At 37.5% G+C, this 24,270-nt stretch overlaps 7 protein-coding genes across 7 annotated transcripts; all 7 read right to left on the reverse strand.

The window, feature by feature from the left end:
• Positions 1 to 190: 190 nt before the first annotated feature.
• GCK72_012064 (uncharacterized protein) lies at positions 191 to 4,984 on the reverse strand (the record flags this gene model as incomplete). Its single annotated transcript, XM_053728826.1, has 15 exons — positions 191 to 253; positions 303 to 654; positions 698 to 1,396; positions 1,441 to 1,572; positions 2,226 to 2,645; positions 2,828 to 2,938; positions 3,130 to 3,296; positions 3,428 to 3,506; positions 3,551 to 3,655; positions 3,775 to 3,860; positions 3,906 to 3,996; positions 4,047 to 4,321; positions 4,371 to 4,467; positions 4,514 to 4,624; positions 4,821 to 4,984. 15 exons carry the CDS (start codon positions 4,982 to 4,984, stop codon positions 191 to 193), a joined length of 2,952 nt encoding a protein of 983 aa, XP_053583598.1.
• A 337-nt stretch (positions 4,985 to 5,321) lies between these two features.
• GCK72_012065 (uncharacterized protein) lies at positions 5,322 to 8,183 on the reverse strand (the record flags this gene model as incomplete). Its single annotated transcript, XM_053728827.1, has 7 exons — positions 5,322 to 5,390; positions 5,438 to 5,789; positions 5,835 to 5,962; positions 6,015 to 6,695; positions 6,747 to 7,146; positions 7,193 to 7,583; positions 7,784 to 8,183. 7 exons carry the CDS (start codon positions 8,181 to 8,183, stop codon positions 5,322 to 5,324), a joined length of 2,421 nt encoding a protein of 806 aa, XP_053583599.1.
• A 755-nt stretch (positions 8,184 to 8,938) lies between these two features.
• On the reverse strand, positions 8,939 to 9,334 carry GCK72_012066 (uncharacterized protein; the record flags this gene model as incomplete). Its single annotated transcript, XM_053728828.1, has 1 exon — positions 8,939 to 9,334. One exon carries the CDS (start codon positions 9,332 to 9,334, stop codon positions 8,939 to 8,941), a length of 396 nt encoding a protein of 131 aa, XP_053583600.1.
• A 121-nt stretch (positions 9,335 to 9,455) lies between these two features.
• Positions 9,456 to 12,855, reverse strand: GCK72_012067 (uncharacterized protein; the record flags this gene model as incomplete). The annotated part of the gene is made up of 13 exons (XM_053728829.1): positions 9,456 to 9,810; positions 9,856 to 9,987; positions 10,189 to 10,605; positions 10,669 to 10,779; positions 10,828 to 10,985; positions 11,239 to 11,317; positions 11,366 to 11,470; positions 11,564 to 11,724; positions 11,780 to 11,873; positions 11,923 to 12,197; positions 12,247 to 12,343; positions 12,390 to 12,500; positions 12,692 to 12,855. The coding sequence occupies 13 exons, from the start codon at positions 12,853 to 12,855 to the stop codon at positions 9,456 to 9,458; spliced, it is 2,259 nt and encodes a 752-aa protein (XP_053583601.1).
• Positions 12,856 to 13,198: 343 nt separating this feature from the next.
• Positions 13,199 to 15,935, reverse strand: GCK72_012068 (uncharacterized protein; the record flags this gene model as incomplete). Its single annotated transcript, XM_053728830.1, has 8 exons — positions 13,199 to 13,267; positions 13,319 to 13,670; positions 13,716 to 14,378; positions 14,445 to 15,086; positions 15,135 to 15,406; positions 15,458 to 15,551; positions 15,598 to 15,708; positions 15,760 to 15,935. The coding sequence occupies 8 exons, from the start codon at positions 15,933 to 15,935 to the stop codon at positions 13,199 to 13,201; spliced, it is 2,379 nt and encodes a 792-aa protein (XP_053583602.1).
• Positions 15,936 to 16,425: 490 nt separating this feature from the next.
• Positions 16,426 to 21,090, reverse strand: GCK72_012069 (uncharacterized protein; the record flags this gene model as incomplete). Its single annotated transcript, XM_053728831.1, has 8 exons — positions 16,426 to 16,689; positions 17,384 to 17,936; positions 18,395 to 18,571; positions 18,617 to 18,727; positions 18,818 to 18,981; positions 19,908 to 20,046; positions 20,093 to 20,959; positions 21,011 to 21,090. 8 exons carry the CDS (start codon positions 21,088 to 21,090, stop codon positions 16,426 to 16,428), a joined length of 2,355 nt encoding a protein of 784 aa, XP_053583603.1.
• A 220-nt stretch (positions 21,091 to 21,310) lies between these two features.
• GCK72_012070 (uncharacterized protein) lies at positions 21,311 to 23,841 on the reverse strand (the record flags this gene model as incomplete). Its single annotated transcript, XM_053728832.1, has 4 exons — positions 21,311 to 21,394; positions 21,921 to 22,011; positions 22,054 to 22,164; positions 23,663 to 23,841. 4 exons carry the CDS (start codon positions 23,839 to 23,841, stop codon positions 21,311 to 21,313), a joined length of 465 nt encoding a protein of 154 aa, XP_053583604.1.
• Between the last annotated feature and the right edge of the window lie 429 nt (positions 23,842 to 24,270).

Below are 24,270 nucleotides of genomic sequence, written 5' to 3' on the forward strand. Positions count from 1 at the left end.
AGTGCGGTTGAAATGTTTAAAAATGTGAGAAGTTAACAGGAGTTTAGGTTTGTAAAAGTTAAGAGAACAAGGTAAAATGAAGTGGGTAAAAATCATGTTTTAACAAGATAAAAATTATTTGAAAAATGCGAGAAAAAGAAAAAGAAAACAATAAAAACAACAAAAAACAAAGATAAAAATTAAAAAAAAATTATGGGCTGACGAACTCTAGAATCTGTTGAAGTGCACGAAGAATCTTTCTCATTGGGACAACCTGAAAATGGAATAGATTTGGGTTTTATATTGAAAAATCAATTGATTACCTTGTTTTCTCCACTTATTCCGCCTATAATTCCATCAATTTTCTTCTGGAAATCATCGAATCCAGGTGAGTTGAGATAGAAGAAACTATCGCTGAGATTCTTCAAAAAGTCCTTGAGATCCATCGATTCTTCTTGAGATGACGTGGATTTGGATCCACTTTTGATGAGAAGAAGACCCGCTTCGAGCAACTGGATGACGTCAGCGGATGGGATATTCTGATGAGTCAACTCTTGAATTGCTGTGTCAATTTCCGAGATGAATTGAATGAGAGTAGTTGAGCGAAGGGTTCGAATGAACGCTTTCATCCATTCGAGGATCTGGCGAGAGTCAATTGATTCGATTGATGAAGATCTGAAAACGGAAAATTAGAAAAGTATTGCATTGCAGTACTAACTGATTTCCTGGAGACGAAGCTTCTGGAAGTGTATTCTGAATCTCTCCAGAATTCTCCATTTTGGTTCTTTTCGATGGTTCTTCTCCTTCTTCGTTATTCTTTCTTTTTTCTCCCCGTGTAATCACTTGATTTCCAGATTCTTCGGGTGCCAGAGTACAGCCATTTCCAGTGGTGTTATGCTCAGAAGTTGTCTGATTAATAGCAGCTGTAACTGACTGGGCAATAAAATATCGTGGCGGAACTGAGACACTTCGAGTATTCTTTATCAATTTTCTGATTGGCGGAGCCAGATTTCCGCTCGGAATCACCATCCCAGCAATACTAGAACTATCTGGTGTTTCCTCCTTAGCTCCCATTTGAACTACACTCTCTCTTGTAACTGACTGGACAACCGAATTTCCAGACTTCATCGATTCTCTGATTGGTAGTGTCTCCATCACAGAAATACTATTTGAACTATTTGGTGTCTCCTCCTCCTCTATTGGATTCTCATTACTAGAATCACTATTTCCAATGGTTTCCACATCAATCTCTTCGTCAGATTCAACAGATTCCTCTCTACGCAACACCGATTTCATTCGTATCTCTTCTAGATTTTTTTCGATTTTCTTATCGGCTGACTCTCTTCTGCGTCTCTTCTCATCATCATCGTCATTCGAATCTCCTTGAATATATTGGTCATCCAATGCCGAGTGTGTGCTAAAACAAGAAGAAGTTAAGAATAAAAACAAAGGGAAACTCACAAATCATTGAAATCATCAACTGGTGGAATCGGATCAAAAGCAAGATCTGGATATGGGGAAGCGTATGTGTGATCAGATATTGAATTCTCCTCAGAATTATTTCTAGATGATCGCTCACTGACGTCACGAGAACTGAAAATGATAACTATCATTGGGGAGAGATTTTGTTAGATTTATAAATTTCGGGAAAAAAGAGAAATCGGTAAAAAACGATGTGCCCAGAGAAGAACGAGCTACAGTAGTACCGCTCAAAAGGTTACCAACTTTAGTTTTTTTCAGTGGAAAGTGGCCAACTTTAACAGTGTATTTCGGTGTCACCTGATTGTCCGATAAACTCAATTTTGTTTGTGTTGAACAGAGCAAAAATATCACTTCATTTTTGTAGTTTACCATTTTTCTGTAGGGACACCATCATGAAAGTTACAGGTTGTCAAAGTGAAAAACTTCAAAAATTCGCTAATTTGCAATGAAATCAGTCGGTTTCAGGGAGAAATGGCTTTGACAACCTGTAACTTTCATGGTTGTGTCCCTACAGAAAAATGGTCAACTACAAAAATGATGTCCTATTCTTGCTCTATCCAACACATACAAAATTGAGTTTATCGGACAATCAGGTGACATCGAAATACACTGTCAAAGTTGGTCATTTTACACTGAAAACTTCCAAAGTTGATAACCTTTTGAGCGGTACTGTAACTCGTTCTAGCCACGTTTCAGAGCATATCCATGAAATTGTTTTCTCTTTCCATTCGAAATCTAGTTTCCCCGATCCCAGTCTCACTTACAAACTTTTGAGAATAGTTTCACGAGCGCCTCCTTCTCCCCGATTTTCAGATGCATTCGGTACATTATTTGATGTCATTGTTGGAGTTGAAGTTGCTGGATTTTGAGAATGATATACTTCTTGTTTGATAGAAATTGGAGTAACATGAACATTTCCCATCGGAAACTGATCCGTATCTGATTCGACACTCATTGGAAGAGTATGCCCAGTTTCTACTTTTATTTCCTTCTTAACAACAATTCTCTTCTGATTGACACTTCTTCGTGTCACTCTTCCAATCGAATCATCATTCTGAAGAACATCTTCATCTGATTCCTGGATCCCATCGTCCACTCTGGGAAGTTTTAATTTTCCGTCATTAGATCTATACATTATCATCTTTTTATGACCGTCTACTTCCACTTTTGCATTCTTTCGGAATCTGAAACATATGTTATCAGTAGCGACTTGTTTTCAGAGTTCACTTAAAACGCGTCAAAGTCACGCCAGACAAATGAGATTTCGCTGGTTTTTTGAATGCCTGGGGTGATCTTGAAGCGTTTTTAATCAAAAATATTTCTAGGAACAAATTGAAAGAGAAAACGAATCGAATAGAGTACATACTCAATGAGAAGATCCTCCCTAATCATAGCTCCCAATCCAAACAACAATTGAGCTTTTGTCTCCAAATCCAACTCTGTTGAATTGTTGATTTTTGGACGTAACTGTTCCATTCTGAAATTCAAAGATATCGTTTCTTTCCGAGTTCGATTCTATTCGCACAGCACGCTTCTTACAACCACGCTTTACCGAAACCGAAGAAAATTGTCTGCGAAATTGAGAGACTCAGTGAAAAAGAGACATTTTTTCAAGAGCGTTTCGCTGGAGCGCAGTTGTGAGAACTGTGCCGAGCTAATAATACATACCTATTATTCAAAAAGCTCACTGTCCGATGTGTTCCACTCGATTGCTTATAATCCTCACAAAAGTTCCACATATCGTATCGTAATTTCACACGATGACAGTTATCCACAAGATACTTCAACAAGTCGCTCTCTTCTTTTTCACTCCATGCTTTGCGGTCATTTGTCAACTGAAAATAATTTCTTCGTTTCACTTCTTATTCACTTATTCATGGTTTTTACAATACGCGCTCTACCGAAAATTAAAATCTTTGATGATTTCGGTAGAGCGCACATGTAAAACTGTGCTCCTGTTGAATACCTTCAGTCTCCCATCATGTGATGTGTATCTCTCGATGTGTCTGTATGAATTCAACTTGACATCTGCATTCTCACAGAGTCTGAATAAATAAGAAAATTCATCCGAGAATCACTTTTGACTTACTCCTGGAGAAGATCATCTCCAATTTTGATCTTCAATGCGAACATCATCTTGACACGTGTCTCCACATCCAAATTCGTTAATTCGTTGATTTTCAGTTCATCGATTCTGAAAATGATATTTATTTTAAGAAAGAACTGATACTCCACCTGCTCTTAATGTATGATACATATCGATCTGATTCCTTCAGCTCTTTGAATTCCTTAGCCACTTCGAGCACATCAAACGGAAATTGCACATTCTGACATTTCTCAAGACAGAATTTGATTAAATCTGCTTCGTCTTCTTCGCTCCATCCGCGGTTACCTGCCTTCTGAAATTTCCATGATTAAGAGTCTGTGATTCATAAAAAACAAACCTTATCCATCAATTCGAGACTGCCATCTCGAGCCACATAACTTCTGATATATCCATTCTTATGCAAAACCACAACGGCTTCTTTTCGAAGTCTGGAAATGAATGAAAATGATTGAATGAATCACTTAAAAACCACTCTCACTCAGCCAACACATCCTCCTTAATCCTCGTATTCGTAAAGTACATCAATCTGACTTTCTTTTCCAAATCGAATTCAGAAGACTCGAAAATTCGACTTCTCACGATTCGATATCTTTCAGTTAGGAAGAAACATGACTCTTTTGAACCCGTTGATTCTCGATATTTAGAGATAAATAAGTCGCCACTGATAGTCTTTTCCATTGAACTCGATAACTTTTCAATCAGACGAAGCATCTGATTGTCCGTTCTGAAAATAGTCGCCGGGTCGTTTTCGTTCTGAAATTTCATATGTTTAGAGTTGAAGATTACCTAAAATGAATCTAACCTCATAGGCATCCAACTTCAATCCTCCCCGTATTTTCTCCTGGTAATAAACGATTCGTTTGTTTCCATTCAATTTGACAATTGCATCTTTACGAAGTCTGAAAATGATTCTAACTAATCAGTCGACTCGATATTCATTCTCACTCTTCCAACAGCTCCGTTCCAATTCTCGCTTTCAATCCGAACATCATTTTGATCTTTGTCTCTGTTTCGTATTCGTCAGACATGAGCATTTCCACCCGGAACTCAAGAACTCTGAAATTGAAACATAATACCATTTTTGCGTTCGGAAGCAGCTGACATCTAACAGGAAGCGAGTTATAGCTCGAGTTCTGGACAACGGACAGAAGATAACTTCTTCGATCCAGAACTCTATCCTTGTCAGAATTTAGTTAACTCTGACTATAAAAATGAAATCTAAACTTTCAAATTTCCATTCCAAGAAACTCACTTTGTTCTCACAGATTCCGGAGTTTTATTCGTTTCATTGGCTCTTCTAAACTCTTCGCATAACTGATCGATATCAAATCGAATTCGTGTGTTTTGACACTTTTCAACGAGGAAATCGTAGAGAACGTCTTCTTCTTCTTCCGACCATTGTATCTCGTCTGTCATCTGAATATTGAAGGAATGGGTCTAGATCTGATAAGAAATAAAAGAGAAATATTGATATGAATCAAACAGACAACATTTAAAATAGAGATTAGAATGAATCGATTCGTTATTTTATTAAAATTTGACCGTTGCGTGATGAATGAATTGGTTTGTAAAAAAGTGCGGATAAAATGAGTAAAGTGTAAATATAATGAGATTTTAGGGGTTGTCGGGGAAATTACTTTCAATATTAAAAGGGTAACAATGTAGGGAAAACAGTAGTTAAAAAGGGATTGGGTTTGTAACAAGAAGATGATGAAAAACTGTAAAAAAAGAGAATGAGAATGGAATAAATGAATCAACTTGAGTGTTTGAGATACAAGTAGATTGTGTTGAAATGATTCAGAAGGAATTGAGTGGGAATCATCTGAAAACGAATTGATTATTCAAACCTCAGCTATTTATCTAAATTACCATATTCTCCCTATCGATTTCAGCAATCATTTTATCGATTTTCTCTTGAAAATCAGCAAAAATGACGCTGCTCATCATGTAGAGAGTGATCTTCAGTTTAGTTAGAAAATCCTTGACATTTAAAGATTGTGTAGTAGACGGTGTGCTCTTTTTGGCGAAAACGAGAAACGTGTCGATGAAAGGGGTAATGTCCGAAATCAAGATATTCTGATCCGTGAATCCATTCATTTCCTTATCCAATGTCTTCAAAAACCCTTCAAATTCTTTCGAATACAAACACTGAACGAATTCCTTCATCCAGATGAAAACACTTCTCAAGCTGATTGACGTCTTCATCGAATCGCAGGAAATTCTGAAATAACTCTGTTTTATGTGGATTTACGAAAGATGTACTCACTGATTTCCTGACGAATCATCACTAGTTGGAATCATTGTATTCTGATTCTCCTTCGGAGTTTCCCCAGAATCCACTCCACGTTTTGCTCGTTTCGATGGATCCACTTCATCTTCTTCTCCAATCTTTCTCTTCAAATATAAAAATTTGCTCAAATTTTTGAATAAAAAATTCTAAACTCACCGGAAGTAGGATAGGGGGTGAAGGATCAGACATGTGATCCACGATAGTCAGCGCACCTGACGATGACGGAACATTTGGATCCGAGTGATTCGAAGAATCCTCTGTCGATGATTCAATGGAATCTCCTCCAAGAGTCATGGTCTCCATACCTTGTAGGTTATCTTGAAATCCTAAATCATAGTTTGGATCTGGATAGTAATTGGCTGGATCATATGGATCATTATATTCATAATGATGAGGGCTTTCGTTGCCACGACTTCCTGGGCGGATCCGATTTAACGAATCTTCGTCATCATTTTGAGTAATTGGAGCATCCAATTGCTCCGATTGAGCTGGCTTTTCTTCTCGATGAGTTGTTGGAGCTTTTTCCACTTCAGCTGGTCTTGTATTTCTTTGCGGTTTCTCCTCTTCCCTGACAACTTGTTCGAGAATACGACATAGTACAGGTCTTGCTAATTCGATTTCAACTTTTAAGAGTGTGTCCGAGATCTTGACTCGAATATCTTCAACAGTGAGACCCATTTCTTGATAAGCTAAAGCTTCTGCTTCGTCAGGTAGATCTGGTTTCAGTGGAAATTGTGCATTGATGTTGAGAGCCGCGTTCAGACCCTTCTTTTCTGAGTTGTATCGGTAATATGGGAATGAGAACCGCTTCAGATTCTCCTCCATGGACGCCATTGTCTGAAAAATTATAATAAATTATAATTGATTCCAAATTTTATAAAAATTTACCTTCACCATGATTGATTTTTCGGTCTGTCTATTATCTAAAATAGACTGCTCATCTGTTGATAGTCTTGGATCTTTAAATGTTTCGCACATCATTCCGGATAGCTTCTGATAATCAAAGTGAAGAGACAAATTTTGGTAAGAGATGTTTGCTCTTTGTTGCAAATGTCTTGACAACCCAAACAGAAGTCCTTCGATAGAATTTGCTACCATCTCAGAACAAAAACAAGTTGGGCATTTACTGCCGTGTTGAATTCCTTCCATTAATGGCAAAAGAACATGTAGAGTGAAGAGAGTGTCGAATTTTTCAATGCTCCATTTGTGAGGATGACCGGGAGCAAGAGATGAATCATTTTCGTACCAAGTAATCAGGAGATAGAGCCAATATCCAGCCGACTGGAATCTGCAAAAAATAGAAATATTTCTAACTAAGTGATGAAATTACTTACAAACTTTGAGAACTGTCGAAGTGCCTGTGATCGTACTCATTTGTGGTTCTAGAAGCCAACTGTGCACGTTCGACGGCTATCTCGAATCTCTCGGGAATAATAATCTCAACCAAATTTGGTCTATTATTCTCCGACGAGATACCTCCAACTGCTATTCGGACATGTAGAGATTGGTTTTCAGATCGGAAAGTCGAAAAACCAAAGTACTGGTTAATGGACGAGAACGATTGAGATACAATCGTGTTTAATGATCCGAAGACTCTGCAAGCGTGTAACAAGTTGTCGGTGAAATTCGTGAAAGCCGATTTTTCGTCTTGAAGGTTGATTGCGGCCGAGATTTGAGGCGGAAATGCGCACAGTAGACCATGAAGAGGACGTAGTTGACCACCGGCTACAAAATATAATTCTTATTGATTTTTTCCAGTCAAAAGCTCAAAATTTTCTTTAAAAAATTATCCAATATCAATATTGATTGAGTTTTTAGACAATTTAGAGCAATTAAATGCTAAAAATTTGCTAAAAACTCGGTCAATATCAATAATGATTGAATTTTTAGACATTTTGGAGCAATTAAATGAGAAAAATACTTACAGAAAGTTAGGTAGCCGTTGTTGTGAAACTCTTTGGTGAGCGCTGCGGTGTCGTACACCGGTTTCCTCGGTTTCTTATCCTTTTTTCCCCTCTTTCTCTTTTTGCTTTTCTTCTTTTTGCCAGCTGATGTACTTGGACCGTCCGTTTCATCACCAGATTCCTCACCAGATTTCTCTTCCTTTTTGTTCTTAGGCTTCTTTTTGTGTTTCTGCTTGGTGCCAGCTGTTGAAGAAGTTGGAACTTCAACTCCAGATTCCGAATCCTCTGTGTTGTTCTCTGATTGTGTTGGGTCGTCTTCATCTGAAGAACTCTTTGGCTCCTTTTGACTTCTTTTTGGTTTTGGTGAGAGAACAGCTTTCGCTGAACCTCTTTTACGTGAGGTTGGTTGTCGAGTTGACATGTGTTTACTGAAAATTTAATAATGAAGGGAGTAAAATTTAAAAATTTAAGCAATTTTAAATGATAAATACGTGAAATATGTATTTTGGATATATAATTTTAATTAAAAAGTGTTGAAATGAATAAAATTCACTCAAAACATGGATAAAATGGATGAAGTAGAAGATGTTTACGATAAATATGTAAGAAAAAGTATTTTTTATATATAATTTCAATTAAAACGGCTCAAAAGCCTCTAAAACATAGAAAACAAGCTGAAATTCTCGAAAATACTGATAAAATGAAAAAAACACGCAATTTTGACGAATAATAAGTTATAAAATGTATTTTTTAAATATAAATTTGATATAAAAGTGTAGAAAACCACTAAAATATATACATTAAAGCTGAAATTCCCGCAGAAATGCTGAAAATCCCCAAAGTCCGCAATTTCGCGGGGATTACTGTCTGCAGAAAGTACGCAGAGAGGTGTTGCACTAAAAATTCACAAATGAGCCCAGAAAAGTGTTGAACGGACAAAAACAGATGCCACCATTGGATTCGTCATGAAAAATTGAGTAAAAACAAAAAAAAACAATTAAAATTTATTTATTTAATAAAAATTAATTCTACGCCCCGCCCACTGCACACAAAACATGGCGAAGCGCGGAACCCGGGAGATGTCGGCTGCTACTATAGGGTTTAAAGCCTGAACTTTCGTTTCGAACAACAGGTACACATAAGAGACGGATAGTGGGTTTACAGACACAGGAGGACCTAACTAATAATAAGACGCGAAAATGCGTTAATTTTTGGAGTCATAAGATCTCTAGATTCTCTAGGTGCCGATTCAGTGGACTTTTCAGCAGAAATCTCAGAGATTGCATCAGTTTCTGTGGTCACTGACACCGAAGCTTTCGAAGTCTCCGATGTATCTTTTGAAGTCGTTGGATTCTGTTGTTCTTCTCCGTTATCCGCATGACAAGCACTTCCTTGCGAGTTGCTTTCATTATTTCCCGAATTCGGAGCAACTACTGGATTTTGACTGTTTCCCTTGAGCATTGAAGCAGTCTTCTGATTCTTGATCGAGTTTTCAGATGGAACTTCTTTCGCGGCGACATTCTCTTTTTCAACTTCTCCCACCGTTTTCACTGTCATTCCATTTGAATCCATCTTTTTCTGTGAATTATCTCCGACGACTGTGCCACGTGCCTTTGATTGTTCAGTTATCTCTTTGACACGATTTTCGATTCTCTGGTTGACAATGTTTGCAATAATGGCTTCAGCACTCTTCTCATTGGACTTGGTAGTGTCGCCATAACTCGACAACCGAATTTCCAGACTTCATCGATTCTCTGATTGGTAGTGTCTCCATCACAGAAATACTATTTGAACTATTTGGTGTCTCCTCCTCCATTGGATTTTCATCACTAGAATCACTATTTCCAATGGTTTCCTCATTCATCTGTTTGTCAGACTCCTTTTCATCGTCAATCGCTCTTCCAGTTCCACGCAACACCGATTTCATTCGTATCTCTTCCAGATTTTTTTCGATTTTCTTATCGCCTGACTCTCTTCTGCGTCTCTTCTCATCATCATCGTCATTCGAATCTCCTTGAATATATTGATCATCCAATGCAGAGTGTGTGCTAAAAACAAGAAAAAGTTAAGAATAAAAACAAATGGAAACTCACAAATCATTGAAATCATCAACTGGCGGAATCGGATCGAAAGCAAGATCTGGATATGGGGAAGCGTATGTATGATCAGTCATTGAATTCTCCTCAGAATTATTTCTAGATGATCGCTCACTGACGTCACGAGAGCTGAAAATGATAGCTATCATTGGGGAGAGGAGAATTACGAGAATAGATTTAGAGTTTCGAGGGAAAGAATCAGTAGGAACGGTGTGCTGAAACCAGTCCATGTGAGCCCATAAATCGTTCTGGGCAAGTTTCAAAATATATTCATGATATATTATAGTTTTCCATTTCCTTTAGAATTCTAGTTCCCCCGATCTCACTTACAAACTTTTGAGAACAGTCTCACGAGCGCCTCCTTCTCTCCTATTTTCAGATGCATTCGATACAATATTTGATTCCATTGAAATCGAAGTTGTTGCAGGATTTTGAGAATAATACACTTCTTCTTCGATGGAAATTGGAGCAGTAGTTGTCCCATGGATCATCGGAAACTGATCCGTATCTGGTTCGACACTCATGGGAATATGTCCAGTTTCTACTTTTATTTCTTTCTTAACAACAATTCTCTTCTGATTGACACTTCTTCGTGTCACTCTTCCAATCGAATCTTCATTCTGAACATCTTCATCTGATTCCTGGATCACATCGTCCACTCTGGGAAGTTTCAATTTTCCGTCATTCGATCTATACGTTTTGATCTTTTTATAACCGTCTACTTCCACTTCTGCATTCTTTCGGAATCTGAAACATATCATATTAATACATTCAATTTGACAGAGAAAATGAATCGAATAGAGTACGTACTCAATGAGAAGATCCTCCCTAATCATAGCTCCCAATCCAAACAACAATTGAGCTTTTGTCTCTAAATCCAACTCTGTTGAATCGTTGATTTTTGGACGTAACTGTTCCATTCTGAAATTCAAATATATCGTTTCTTTTCGATTCTAAAATAATACATACCTATTATTCAAAAAGTTCACTGTCCGATGTGTTCCACTCGATTGCTTATAATCCTCGCAGAAATTATAAATATCGTATCGTAATTTCACACGATGACAGTTATCCACAAGATACTTCAACAACTCGTTTTCTTCTTTCTCAGTCCATGTGTTTGGCAGCTGAAAAGGCCTACTTCGTTTCACTTCCTATTTTCAAGAAACACGGAATTGTATAACTCCAGTTGTGTTAATCACAAATTTCGAGGAAAAAACTACTTGGAAAAAGGCGCAGCCAAGCGCGCTGATTGGCTATTCAGTTGCTAATTAGCTTTCAGCAGTCAATCAGCACACCTGGCTCCGTCCTTTTCCGAGGAATTCGTTTCCCAAGAGTTATTTTCCCTCGGAATTTGTGAGGTCTCGTGCTAATGACTACCTTCAGTCTCCCATCATGTGATGTGTATCTCTCGATGTGTCTGTATGAATTCAACTTGACATCAGCGTTCTCACAGAGTCTGAAAATGTGGAATATGAGGAAATTCAGAGAATCACTTTTGACTTACTCCTGGAGAAGATCATCTCCAATTTTGATCTTCAATGCGAACATCATCTTGACACGTGTCTCCACATCCAAATTCGTTAATTCGTTGATTTTCAGAGAAGCCATTCTAAAAACTCAAGGATATTTCTACAAAAAGAGAGGCAGATTTTAAAAATTCCGGATAATTTTTCGCTGAAAAGTTGTAGCTTACGTCCTTTACCTGCTCTTAATGTATGATACAGATCGATCTGATTCCTTCAGCTCTTTGAATTCCTTAGCCAGTTGGTACAAATCGAACGGAAATTCCATATTCTGACATTTCTCAAGACAGAATTGGGTCAAATCCACTTTTTCTTCTTCGCTCCATTCGTGGTCAATCTTCTGAAATGCCTTTGATTTAGAATATGTGATTCATGATTCATGAAGAAGAACGAACCTTATCCATCAATTTGAAACTATCATCTAGAGCCATATAACTTCTGATATATCCTCCCGTTTTGTGCAATATCACTAAGGCGTCTTTTCGGAGTCTGGAAAAGAAGAAAACTGATTGAATGAATCACTAAAAACTACTCTCACTCAGCCAACACATTCTCCTCAATCCTCGTATTCGTGAAGTACATCAATCTGACTTTCTTTTCCAAATCGAATTCAGAAGACTCGAAAATTCGACTTCTCACGATTCGATATCTTTCAGTTAGGAAGAAACATGACTCTTTTGAACCCGTTGATTCTCGATATTTAGTGATAAACGAGGGGATAGAGATAGTCTTTTCCATCGAATTCGATAACTTTTCAATCAGACGAAGCATCTGATTGTCCGTTCTGAAAATAGTCGCCGGGTCGTTTTCGTTCTGAAATTTCTTATGTTTAGAGTTGAAGATTACCTAAAACGAATCTAACCTCATAGGCATCCAACTTCAATCCTCCCCGTATTCTCTCCTGGTAAAAGACGATTCGTTTGTTTCCATTCAATTTGACAATTGCATCTTTACGAAGTCTGAAAATGATTCTAGCTAATCAGTCGACTCGACATAAGTTCTCACTCTTCCAACAGCTCTCTTCCAATTCTCGCTTTCAATCCGAACATCATTTTGATCTTTGTCTCTGTTTCGTATTCGTCAGACATGAGCATTTCCACCCGGAACTCAAGAACTCTGAAATTGAAACATAATACCATTTTTGCGTTCGGAAGCAGCTGATATCTAACAGGAAGCGAGTTATAGCTCGAGTTCTGGAGAACGGACAGAAGATAACTTCTCCAGAACTCTATCTTTGACAGAATTCAGTTAATTCTGACTATAAAAATGAAATCTAAACTTTCAAATTTCCATTTCCAGAAACTCACTTTGTTCTCACAGATTCCGGAGTTTTATTCGTTTCATTGGCTCTTCTAAACTCTTCGCACAACTGATCGATATCGAATCGAATTCGCGTGTTTTGACACTTTTCAACAAGGAAATCGTAGAGAACGTCTTCTTCTTCTTCCGACCATTGTATCTCGTCTGTCATCTGAAAATTGAAGAGCTCTCTGATCTGAAATCGATTAGAAATAAAAGGAAATAAATATTGATATGAATCAAACAGACAACATTTAAAATAGAGATTAGAATGAATCGATTCGTTATTTTATTAAAATTTGACCGTTGCGTGATGAATGAATTGGTTTGTAAAAAAGTGCGGATAAAATGAGTAAAGTGTAAATATAATGAGATTTTAGGGGTTGTCGGGGAAATTACTTTCAATATTAAAAGGGTAACAATGTAGGGAAAACAGTAGTTAAAAAGGGATTGGGTTTGTAACAAGAAGATGATGAAAAACTGTAAAAAAAGAGAATGAGAATGGAATAAATGAATCAACTTGAGTGTTTGAGATACAAGTAGATTGTGTTGAAATGATTCAGAAGGAATTGAGTGGGAATCATCTGAAAACGAAGGAATTGATTATTCAAATCTCAGCTATTTATCTAAATTACCATATTCTCCCTATCGATTTCAGCAATCATTTTATCGATTTTCTCTTGAAAATCAGCAAAAATGACGCTGCTCATCATGTAGAGAGTGATCTTCAGTTTAGTTAGAAAATCCTTGACATTTAAAGATTGTGTAGTAGACGTTGTGCTCTTTTTGGCGAAAACGAGAAACGTGTCGATGAAAGGGGTAATGTCCGAAATCAAGATATTCTGATCCGTGAATCCATTCATTTCCTTTTCCAATGTCTTCAAAAACCCTTCAAATTCTTTCGAATACAAACACTGAACGAATTCCTTCATCCAGATGAAAACACTTCTCAAGCTGATTGACGTCTTCATCGAATCGCAGGAAATTCTGAAATAACTCTGTTTTATGTGGATTTACGAAAGATGTACTCACTGATTTCCTGACGAATCATCACTAGTTGGAATCATTGTATTCTGATTCTCCTTCGGAGTTTCCCCAGAATCCACTCCACATTTTGCTCGTTTCGATGGATCCACTTCATCTTCTTCTCCAATCTTTCTCTTCAAATCTCCACGTGGAATATTTGGAGTCATAAGATCTCTTGATTCTCTAGGTGCCGATTCAGTGGACTTTTCAGCAGAAATCTCAGAGATTGCATCAGTTTCTGTGGTCACTGACACCGAAGCTTTCGAAGTCTCCGATTGATTTTTTGAAGTCGTTGGATTCTGTTGTTCTTCTCCGTTATCCGCATGACAAGCACTCCCTTGCGAGTTGCTTTCATTATTTCCCGAATTCGGAGCAACTACTGGATTTTGACTGTTTCCCTTGAGCATTGAAGCAGTCTTCTGATTCTTGATCGAGTTTTCAGATGGAACTTCTTTCGCGGCGACATTCTCTTTTTCAACTTCTCCCACCGTTTTCACTGTCATTCCATTTGAATCCATCTTTTTCTGTGAATTATCTCCGACGACTGTGCCACGTGCCTTTGATTGTTCAGTTATCTCTTTGACACGATTTTCGATTCTCTGGTTGACAATGTTTGCAATAATGGCTTCAGCACTCTTCTCATTGGACTTGGTAGTGTCGCCGCGAGAACTGAAAATACTTTTTTTTTCAACTTTTTATCGTAATTTCGCTTCAAAATCTCATTATAAAACTCACAAACTCTTTAGAATTTCTTCACGACTCCCCCCAACGACTTCAGCTGCTCTGTTTGATTCAGTTGGTTTAGAGACTTCAGGAGTCTTTGGAAGCGGAGTTCTCTCTTTTCTCTCTGTCTTCAGTGGTTTCTCCTGATTGACAGATTTCTCCGTTTCTTCTTCATCGTCTCCATCTGAATCACTATTCTCGTCTTTCTCTGCTTCATTTTCCTCATCTGAATCGGAAGAGGCTTCTGAATCACTACCATCTTCTTTCTCTTCTGACACTTCTTCCTCTTCGCTCTCCGAGTCACCCGAAACTTTCTCTTGTGTCTCATCGACTTTTTGATGTTTGTGGTCCGGCAAACGACGAGATTTCGGTGTTTCAATCTCTTTCTTCACACTTGCCGTCATCTGATTGACAATTCGAATCGCTTCATCGTCATCCATATGGTCTCCGTCTGATTCTTCTTCTTCTTCTTCGTCGCTCGAGTCTCGCTCGAGTTTATTCATCAGTTTTGATCGTCTTCTGATTTCCTCCTTTCCTTGTCGCATCTTCACTCCCATGCTATGATCTCCTTTAAGCTCACAACTGCCATCATTGGCTTTGTATTTGATGATTCTTTTCTCCGAATCAACTTCAATATCGGCACGTTCTTGATATCTGAAATAACTTAAAGTTTCATTTACTTTATCTATTTTGTCACACTACCTATTCAGCTGTTCCTCGGTGAGCTTACAACTCGTCATAAACATCATTCGGATTCTTGTTTGTCTCACATATCCGGCTCTATAAATCTTCGGAATCACTTGATTGAATCTGTTTTCCCAGACGATTTCGTTTTCAGGAGAATCATTTCTTTCCTTGAATTCTCTTGCAAGAATCGTGTGACAGATGGGGGACGCGGCTGTCTCTGCCTTCTCAGCAAGGAACTCTAACATCTTCTCGGTCCGTTCGGCTCGAGTTAGAAGATCGTGGTATCGCTGAAAACACAAAATTCAGTTGATTTGAATACGACGAGAAATTAAACTCACATGAACTCCACGCAACTCGAATTCCCCATCCTTTCTTTGATATCTAATGATTCGTCTTCTTTCGTCGACACGGACAATCGCGTCTTTTCTGATTCTGAAAATAATTGTTCTCAACTGAAACTGCACTCAAAATAACTAACTCTTCCAAATATTTATCTGAAATCGAAGCTCCTAATCCAAAAATCAGCTTTACTTTCGTCTCGTCGCTATATGCCATTTCTTCCTCAATTTTCGACTTTTGCTTTCGAATTCTGCAATTTTTCCACTTCAAAATGGAAATGCTCACTCAATTTTCTCTTTACCGTTTTTTGAAGGTGTCCGCCGGGCTCGGAGATCCAACGTGGTCTCTCAAATCGCACGATAACTGGTTCAGATGGAGGGGCGATTCGATATTTTTAGTCTTTTTCACCAAAAAGTTCATAATTTTCACGTTTTCTTCGCCCAGACCCAGCCATTTGGGTTTCCTCGTTTCAGTCATTTTCTGGAAAAATGAAAATAATGTCGACAAATTTAAAAGTTAAATCGAATTTATTCTGAGCAATGCATCGCCGCGCGAAATAAAAACAAGTTTGCAGTTCGATTACTGTAGCAACAGAACTGCAAAATTGAAAACGCGGCAAAAATATATTTTTGGCGCCAAAATCAACGTTTCAACGGTGAAACGGATAATGAGAAAAATTATATGAAATCAACGGTAAATTCAGAAAATTTAGAGAATTTCTTTTACAAATTTTCAGACTGAGAATATCATTTTGAATCGTAGAATCACGTAATTGTTCCACTTCAAAACTTCAACTCCTCTGCAACGCTGAAATCCACGTGTTACCGCTGGAACACAAAAAATATGATACAAATTTCCGAGAGAAAAATTAACAATTTGATGGTTTATGACAACAAAATTCAGTCGGAGGAAACAAAAAAAAAAGAAATTTAACAGAAGATAACAAGTTTAAAACAATTGAAGATTCTCATGCCAACAAAAGTAAAGTTTCGAGAATCGGACGAATACTATCGATTGGGAATTGCTTATCCTGATCACCGAATGAGACACGGGCGGTTTTGATTTCGTGTTGAAATGCGGAAATAATGGGAGAGGATAAAGTGAGAAGAGTTGTATGAAGATTGAGGAGAAAGTCTTTGACACTTGTGGATGGAACAGTCGATTCGATTGGTTTCGTGATGATATGGACACCCGTACGGAGAGTTGAGATGATGTTGGTGAGGGGAAGAATCTGGAAGAAAATATGAGTTTCAACTAGAAATACCAGTCAAAAGGTTGTAAACTTTGGCCGTTTTCAGTTGAAATTGTCCAACTTTGAGAGGGTGTCATGGTATAACTGATTGTCACTACCTAGAAATAGTTTAGCGAATCCTACAGATCAAAAGTAGAACTCTATTTTTGTAGTTGACAAATTTTTTATACGGACGCTGGAGAGTTACATATCGACAATGTAATTTCACCACCAATTTCAGTGCAAAATAGTGATGTCGTCTTAAAATGACCATAACTCTCCAGGGACCGCCTGTACAAAAAAGTTATCAACTACAAAAATGGAGCTCTACCTTTGATCTGTTTGATTCCTTAAAAATCTACACAATCAGAATTACCATGACACACTCTTAAAGTTGGATAGTTTCAACTGAAAACGGCCAAAGTTTACAATGACCGATATAGCGAAATGGGACGAGTTGGGACGTCCCGCGTCCCCGTCCCGCGCGTCCCGGATTGCCATAAAACGGTTGAAAATGAACGTATATTTTTGAAACTTTGGGAATCGCGTCCCCAGCTATGTCTTCAGATTCTGTGAATGTTTCACAATTCTCCGACAAAAACTGACAGTTTTCAAAATTCCCGGAAAAAAAGTGGGACGTCCCATATCGAGCGCTAGACCGGTACAGTATGAAGGAAATGCGAAATCCACAAACCTTTTCCTCCGCACACGCCTTCAACGCGACCTCCACCTTCTTCTGAATCTCTTTCAACGCCGCTGGCGAATCCATCGAAATCAAAAACATACGAAGCCATTCCAAGTACTTCTTCGCTTGAACGACTTCTGGATTTGGATTCACACGACGCGACGATTCGCCAACTTTCGTCTGATTCTCTCCTCCAATAAACTTCTTCAATCCAGAAAATTCACGTGGATCCGACTGATAGATTCTTCGATATTCTTGTTCATCAGATCTTGTCATTCCATGATGAGTTGGAGTCATCTGAGATGGTACAAGTGGTCCCTGTCCCTCATAAAATGGAATCTCTCCTCCGTCGATTCTCATGCGTCGTGGAGTCATAGTCGTCGACGTTGGGGGTTCAGAGAATCTTGTCTCTGTTTTGACTGTGCCGATGGCTGGAGTCGATATCGAGTTGACCCAATTCTTGACTTCATATCTCTTATTACTTTCGTCTTCATCGTCGTCCGATTGGTACAATGTGTCATTATCAAAGTCATCGTCTTCCTGGTTGTAGCACGGTTTGGATCTGAAAATTGGAGAGGAATTGCTATGACTAGAATGCTGAAATTGTGACCTGTGGACTATTTTTAGTGTTGAAAAAATCAAAACTACGAAAAACTGTGATTTTTGAGTTTTTGAGCTGATAATTACAGTTTTTCGTGCTGGAAAAGTCCGAAAATGACGTTTTCAGCACTTTTTTCGAGTGAAAAAGATCATTTTTCAACTTGAGTAACAAAAAAGGCAGTTTTACCGCAACTGGGGTGCCTTAGGCGTGTTTTTCAGCAGGTTTTTTGTTGATTTCATAAAGAGAAATTCAATTTTTTCGCTCTTAAACTCCTAATAATCCAAAAACAGGGAAAATTCGTAGCATCTGGCGCGCCTTCGACGCGTTTGGCTATTTTTGGTCTAATTTAACCGATTTTCGAACAGTTTTTGAGTATATTTCCAGCCAATTCAATGATTTCTATAATTCCTCTTCCTTACATCCGTCTTCTCTTCGAGCATCTCGGATTATCATCGACTACTTCTTGTTTCACCGTTTTCACTCGATATTCATCGTTTCCATCTGTTTCTCCACCCAATTCGAGACTTCCATCATGTGATTTGTAATATGTTATTCGTTGTTTATCGTCCACTTCCACGAATGCATTTTTACGGAGTCTGGAATTTTGAAGATTCTGAATCCTCGTGGCTCCAACAACTCACTCATTCAAAATACTCGCGTGTAACTTCGTACCCGACACATATAACATTCTGATTCGACTCGGCTCGTCGTATTCATTCGATAAATAGATTTGTCTCTTCACGAGAGTATATCTGCAAGAAAATTGAGCGATTATAGCAAATTCAAGCTGAAAATGCCGATTTCACAGCACATTTTATCAAAAATTTTTCAATTCTACCGACCTCTCTCTCAACGTCTGATACGACTTCTGTGATCCGGTGACCTCTTTGAATTCCTGTGCAAAATCAATGTCCGATACGGGAGTCGTGTCCTCTTCTGACTTCATCGATAAAAATTTCATAATGTTTTTGTCGCATTCGGTGTTGAATTGACGGACTGGCGGGATCTGGAAAATGAAGAAGAAATTCTTGGAAAGCTCGCAAAATTTCGGCCAAAAATGGAAAGTTTTCGTCAAAGTTTGATCTACAGTACCGCTCAAAGGCATTTTGGCTGTTTTCAGTTAAAATTGACCAACTTTGAAAGTGTATTTCGGTGTCATTTAATTGTCCGATAAACTCAATTTTGTATGGTTTGAACAGAGAAAAAATAGCACACCATTTTTGTAGTTGACCATTTTTTTGTTGGGAGACTCCCTGGAAAGTTATAGGCTGTCAAAGTGAAAAGCTCACCGAAATTAAACGGTTTATGAGAGAAAATACTTTGATGACCTGTAACTTTCATAGTGGTGTCCCTACAAAAAAATGGTCAACTGCAAAAATGATGTACTATTCTTGCTCTATCCAACACATACAAACTTGAGTTTATCGGACAATCAGGTGACAACGAAATACACTTCAAAGTTGGTCCTTTTCAACTGAAAACAGCTAAAGTTGATAACTTTTTGAGCTGTTCTGTATTGTAAAATGAATCTTGGGTTTCATTCTTGATTTGTTTGAACAAGATACACCAAAATTTATAAAACTCTTTATTAATACTTTAATAATTTCAGCAACAAAACAATTAGATTTGTATATCAATTAAAATTCATTACAGCAGTTTTATCAGGGAATACAAGTGGATTTAGGTAAATAGGAAATGGAACGTGAAGAACTTTGGAATATGATAAATATCGTGGGTTTACACAAACAAAGACTAGAAAAAACCGGCTGGTTTCAATTGGGATACACTTTTAGAATTAGAACTTCGAAGGAGATGAAAATGTGTTGTTTGATAATATCACAATCTCCAAGTTCGGAGATTACTGTAGTCACCAGTCTTCGTCATTGTGATGAATGCGGAGAGTGGGAGTTTCATAGATATTCCGACTCTTACGTATAGGAACATGTTGTTCTCTACAATAAACTCTCCAATATCGTTATTGGGCCGTTCAAGCAAGTACTTGACTCTCCGTGTCCATCCATTTGAACTCACAGTCGTTTCTTCTGATCTTTGCACTTGAAGTTTTGGATCACTGCAACAAATAAATGTATTATTGATAAAATTCTGAATCCAATCACCTTCCCAGTAGTTCTCCGTGATGAAAACATTCATCGATATCCACGAAATCACATCCGATCATTGCCAATGACCATTTTGGATCTATTCCCCAACTCCAGTCGACCATAAGTTTTGTCAAATCCTTGGTTGTAAAGATTGAATCCAACATACAGATGGCAAACGAATTGCAATCGCTTAAAATTCGTTTGCAACTCATCCATTCGGAGTTTCGAATGTGTAATAGGTCTGGAATTTTGAAGAGACAGGAGTCACTGAGATACAAGAACAGATACGATGGCTTCAAGTCGAGCTTCAATTCTTTCAATGTCTCTTGACGACGAAGAATGATGCTGATCAGTTCATCATCTTCCAGTGTGTTCACTGTCTTTCCAACCAGATTCAATCTATTCACACATTTCTTGTTTCCTCCACGACAATACAAATCAATTATCTTCTTGTTTTCTTTTCGTGTGTACTCCTGGAAGTGAAGTTCCAGATCAGTGAGTTCCACGTGGAATATATCAGACAAATAATGGATGAACTGTTTCAAATTCAACCATTGAAACTTCTTCGATGTGTATAATCTCAGATATTTCTTTGTCATTGTGCCATTTTCGCTAGAATTAATAGCAGGCTCTTCTGTTGGCATCCAATTAGGTACAAACACATCTTCGGTGATTCTTGAGACGGCTACACCGTTCTTCTCATTCCTCCGAAGCAATGGGAAAACCCATTGAATGTTTGGATAGTAGTTGAATTCTAACTGAAGTTCTCTTATCGTTGAAAACTTCAGCTGAAATCTAACTGCCTTCTCCTTACATTTCCGTTGGGTCCGGAGTGACTTACAGATTATTTTACTCCGTTTGCTGCATTGCGACAAAGATATTCTGAATAGAGAATCGACAATTAACTTTGTTTCGCATAAAACTTGAACTTACATTTCGAATGGAGTCATCAATTTTAGAACTTGAATCCATGCTATCACTGGGAGCAGGAACAATGGGAATTTCGAAGCCATTGATTTTTGTGGTGCCCCGTTTCTTCTATCTTTGTAGAGAGTCAATGAGATGGGAGATGTGTTTTAGATAGATGACGTGGATTGGAGACTCATTGTGTGTTTAGAAGGTGTCCTAGGAGTTGTATTGAGAGGGGTTGTGTGGGGGTAATTACGGTTAGTGGGAAGTCACTTGGGAATATGTGTATTGATTGCATCTTGCTTTTCCGGAAGTCCAAAAACTTCAAGAGTCCGTCTTTGTTGCGTTCGGATCCATCTTTTTCTTTTTTCCAACAGGATGTGGTTTGAATTTGACTAAGATAGTGATCTGAGATACCAAGGGAATCGTTAAAATCGGAACTGGGGCCCCTTCGGCGCGTTTTCAGTCATTCTGATGGCTATTTTTATCATGATTTGAGACATTTTCAGTCGCAACTCACCACTCCATCGCCCATAATCCATTCAACAGGTCGGCCGTTGATATTGGCTCTATTGGCGATCACAAAATTGGCGAAAATCAGTGAAAAATTAGTTTTTGGCTGAAGAAAAGCCTATTTTCTGTTATTTTTGACCGATTTTCCATGTATTTCTGCGTCGGAAGTAGGAATTCGGAATTTCAAAAAAACTCTGGTATAGATAAAAATGTTTTAAAGAATATACAAATAGATATGATCGGTATTACGGAAAACATGAAATAAACAGAAAACAAAAAAGAGGAAAAAGAAAAGCGCCGAAGGCGCGCTGGTTTTCAAAATATCTCATGAAAATGGATTAAAAACTTCAACAGTATTGAGTTTTCGAACTGAAATATGTCATTTTCCTAACTTTTTCTCCTTAATTTCCCTCAAACTTACAGAATCTCTAACCAATTTCAGTCCTCCCTTCTTCTCATACTTTGTAATTCGATTCACATCGTCATATTCCACGTCAGCATCCTTTTTTAGTCTGAAAACTCATTCTGCTAATTACCCACTCTAATTAACTCACTCTATCAGAAAACCGCTATCCACCGGTGCACTCATTGAGAATAGCATTCGAACTTTCGTCTCATTACTCAAATCATCCAACTCGTGAATTCGAAGACGAAATGCGCGGATTCTGGAAAAAGAGATGTAGAAATTGTAGAAGAAAATAGATTTGAATCAAATTTAATCGAATTTTGAACTTTTGGAAAAAAACGCTGAAATTTTGTTAAAAATCAAAAAAATCAAAAGAAAAATGAGAATTTCTCAATAAATTTAACTAATTTTCACTCAAATTCTCAAAAATTTGTAAAAATAAGTGTAAATTGTCATTAAAATTTTACTTTTTCACGGACTCTACAGCGAGCCATCTCGATTCAAAAGAAAAAGCGGGAAAACGCCTGTTTTCAGCGGAGCGCGTTTGCGTTTTCAGCATTTTTCAGCCGCTATTTTTAATTTTCTCATCGTTTTAACAATGAATTATGTATTTTAATGGAACTTTTTTCACTTTTTATGATAAAATAATGATTTTATAGAACATTTATCTCTATTGTTCTCCTTTCCACTATGAATTTAAGAAAATTCGTCGACATACGGACCAGAAAATTAAAATTTTACAGAAAAAAATGTGTTTCACTGGAACAACGAGAAATGGCGACTATTGCGATGTGTAAAGAGACATTAAAAGGTAAGATATAATAACAAACAAACGATTTTTCGCTAAATTAACTGTTTTTTTCATTTTTATTTTGTGAAAAATTCATTTTTCTAGATAACTCCGCATTCTTCTGCACTACTCGAACTTGCCAATGACACCAGATGAACAAATTTTGATGGACTTCATATTTTTTCCGACAGGTCCATTTTTCCTTTATGTGTCTTTCCGTTTATTCAAAAGTCGTAGTTGAGGATGAACATTTTCCAGGAACAATTCGCTCACCGGAACAAGTCTGAAAGGATCACTTCTCCCGTGAACCAACATTTCTCGGCGCTCCGGCATCTACATTTCTTTCTTTTTTTCCCATTTTTCATAATAAAATTGATACTTCTTCATTTTTTTTTACAATTTGCGAGAAAATGTACATTTGGATAACACCAACTTCGTAATCGAGCACAATACTGCGAAATTAAACAAATTTTGCAAGCGAATATCACTTTTCGCTCTATAAATGAACGACTTAAGTCGCGACTTGCGTCTTTTCATTCCAAATCATATCGAAAATCACATTATTTTTGCGATTTTCAATTCGAAACGTTTTTCTTATGATTATACTGCTAAAATTTTGACTAAAATTTTTCTTTCCCATCGTTAAACGGTATTTTAATAGTAAAAAATCTTGGTCTGGAAAATAATTAAATTTGAATTTTAGTGCTTCGCGCCAAAAAAGCCGCTGTGCCGCTGAGCGCGATTGCGTCGCCGTTTTTTCGAGATGGCTCGCTGTAGAGTCCGTGCTTTTTCCAGAATTTCAATGCCAATTTCTATTTTTTATGCATGTTATGAGTGAATTTTGCTAAAAAGTAGCTATTTCACTATAATTCGAACAATTTTGGTGGAAAAAACGCTGAAATTCTGTTAAAAATGCAAATTTCTCAATATAAACTCAACTAATTTTTCTCTCAAAATTCTCACAAACCTGCAATTCAAGCTCTTCTCACTGAATTTCGAGCGTCTTTCCGAGTGAAATTCTTTACAAAGTTTCGATATATTCAAAAGAGAATTCGATTGGTTCGCTCTATCGGCGAAAAAATTCATCAGATCCACGTTTTCCTTGTCGGTTCCCAGCCATTTCGGCGGATTCGTGATTTGGGACATTTTTTGAAATTATTGTTTTTGATGCTGAAAAGAAAGAAAATAAATAGAATTAATGGTAATACGAAAAGAAAAATGAGAGAAAACCACAAAAAATTGAGAGAATTTCAAGAAGTGTGGTGCGTATGCGTTTAAGGAAAGTGGGCGGAGCTAAGATAGAAATCGTGCCGCAGAGAACTTTTAGCTTAAATTAACGAAAAGGAAGCTACTTTCTGTCCCAAAACCGAAAAATCTGAAAAATGAGCCAAAAACTGATCAAAACACATTATTTTCAGCTGAAATTTCGGAAGTTTCCGGTTAGAAAACCTTTTTTCTCTGAAAAAACTATAAAAATTGAGAGAATTTCAAGAAGTGCGCTGCTAAAGGAAAGTGAGCGGAGCTCAAAAGAAATCGTGCCGCAGAGAACTTTTCGCTTAAATTATTCAAAAACGA

This window comes from Caenorhabditis remanei, chromosome IV (assembly GCF_010183535.1).
Source record: "Caenorhabditis remanei strain PX506 chromosome IV, whole genome shotgun sequence".
NCBI lineage: Eukaryota > Metazoa > Nematoda > Chromadorea > Rhabditida > Rhabditidae > Caenorhabditis > Caenorhabditis remanei.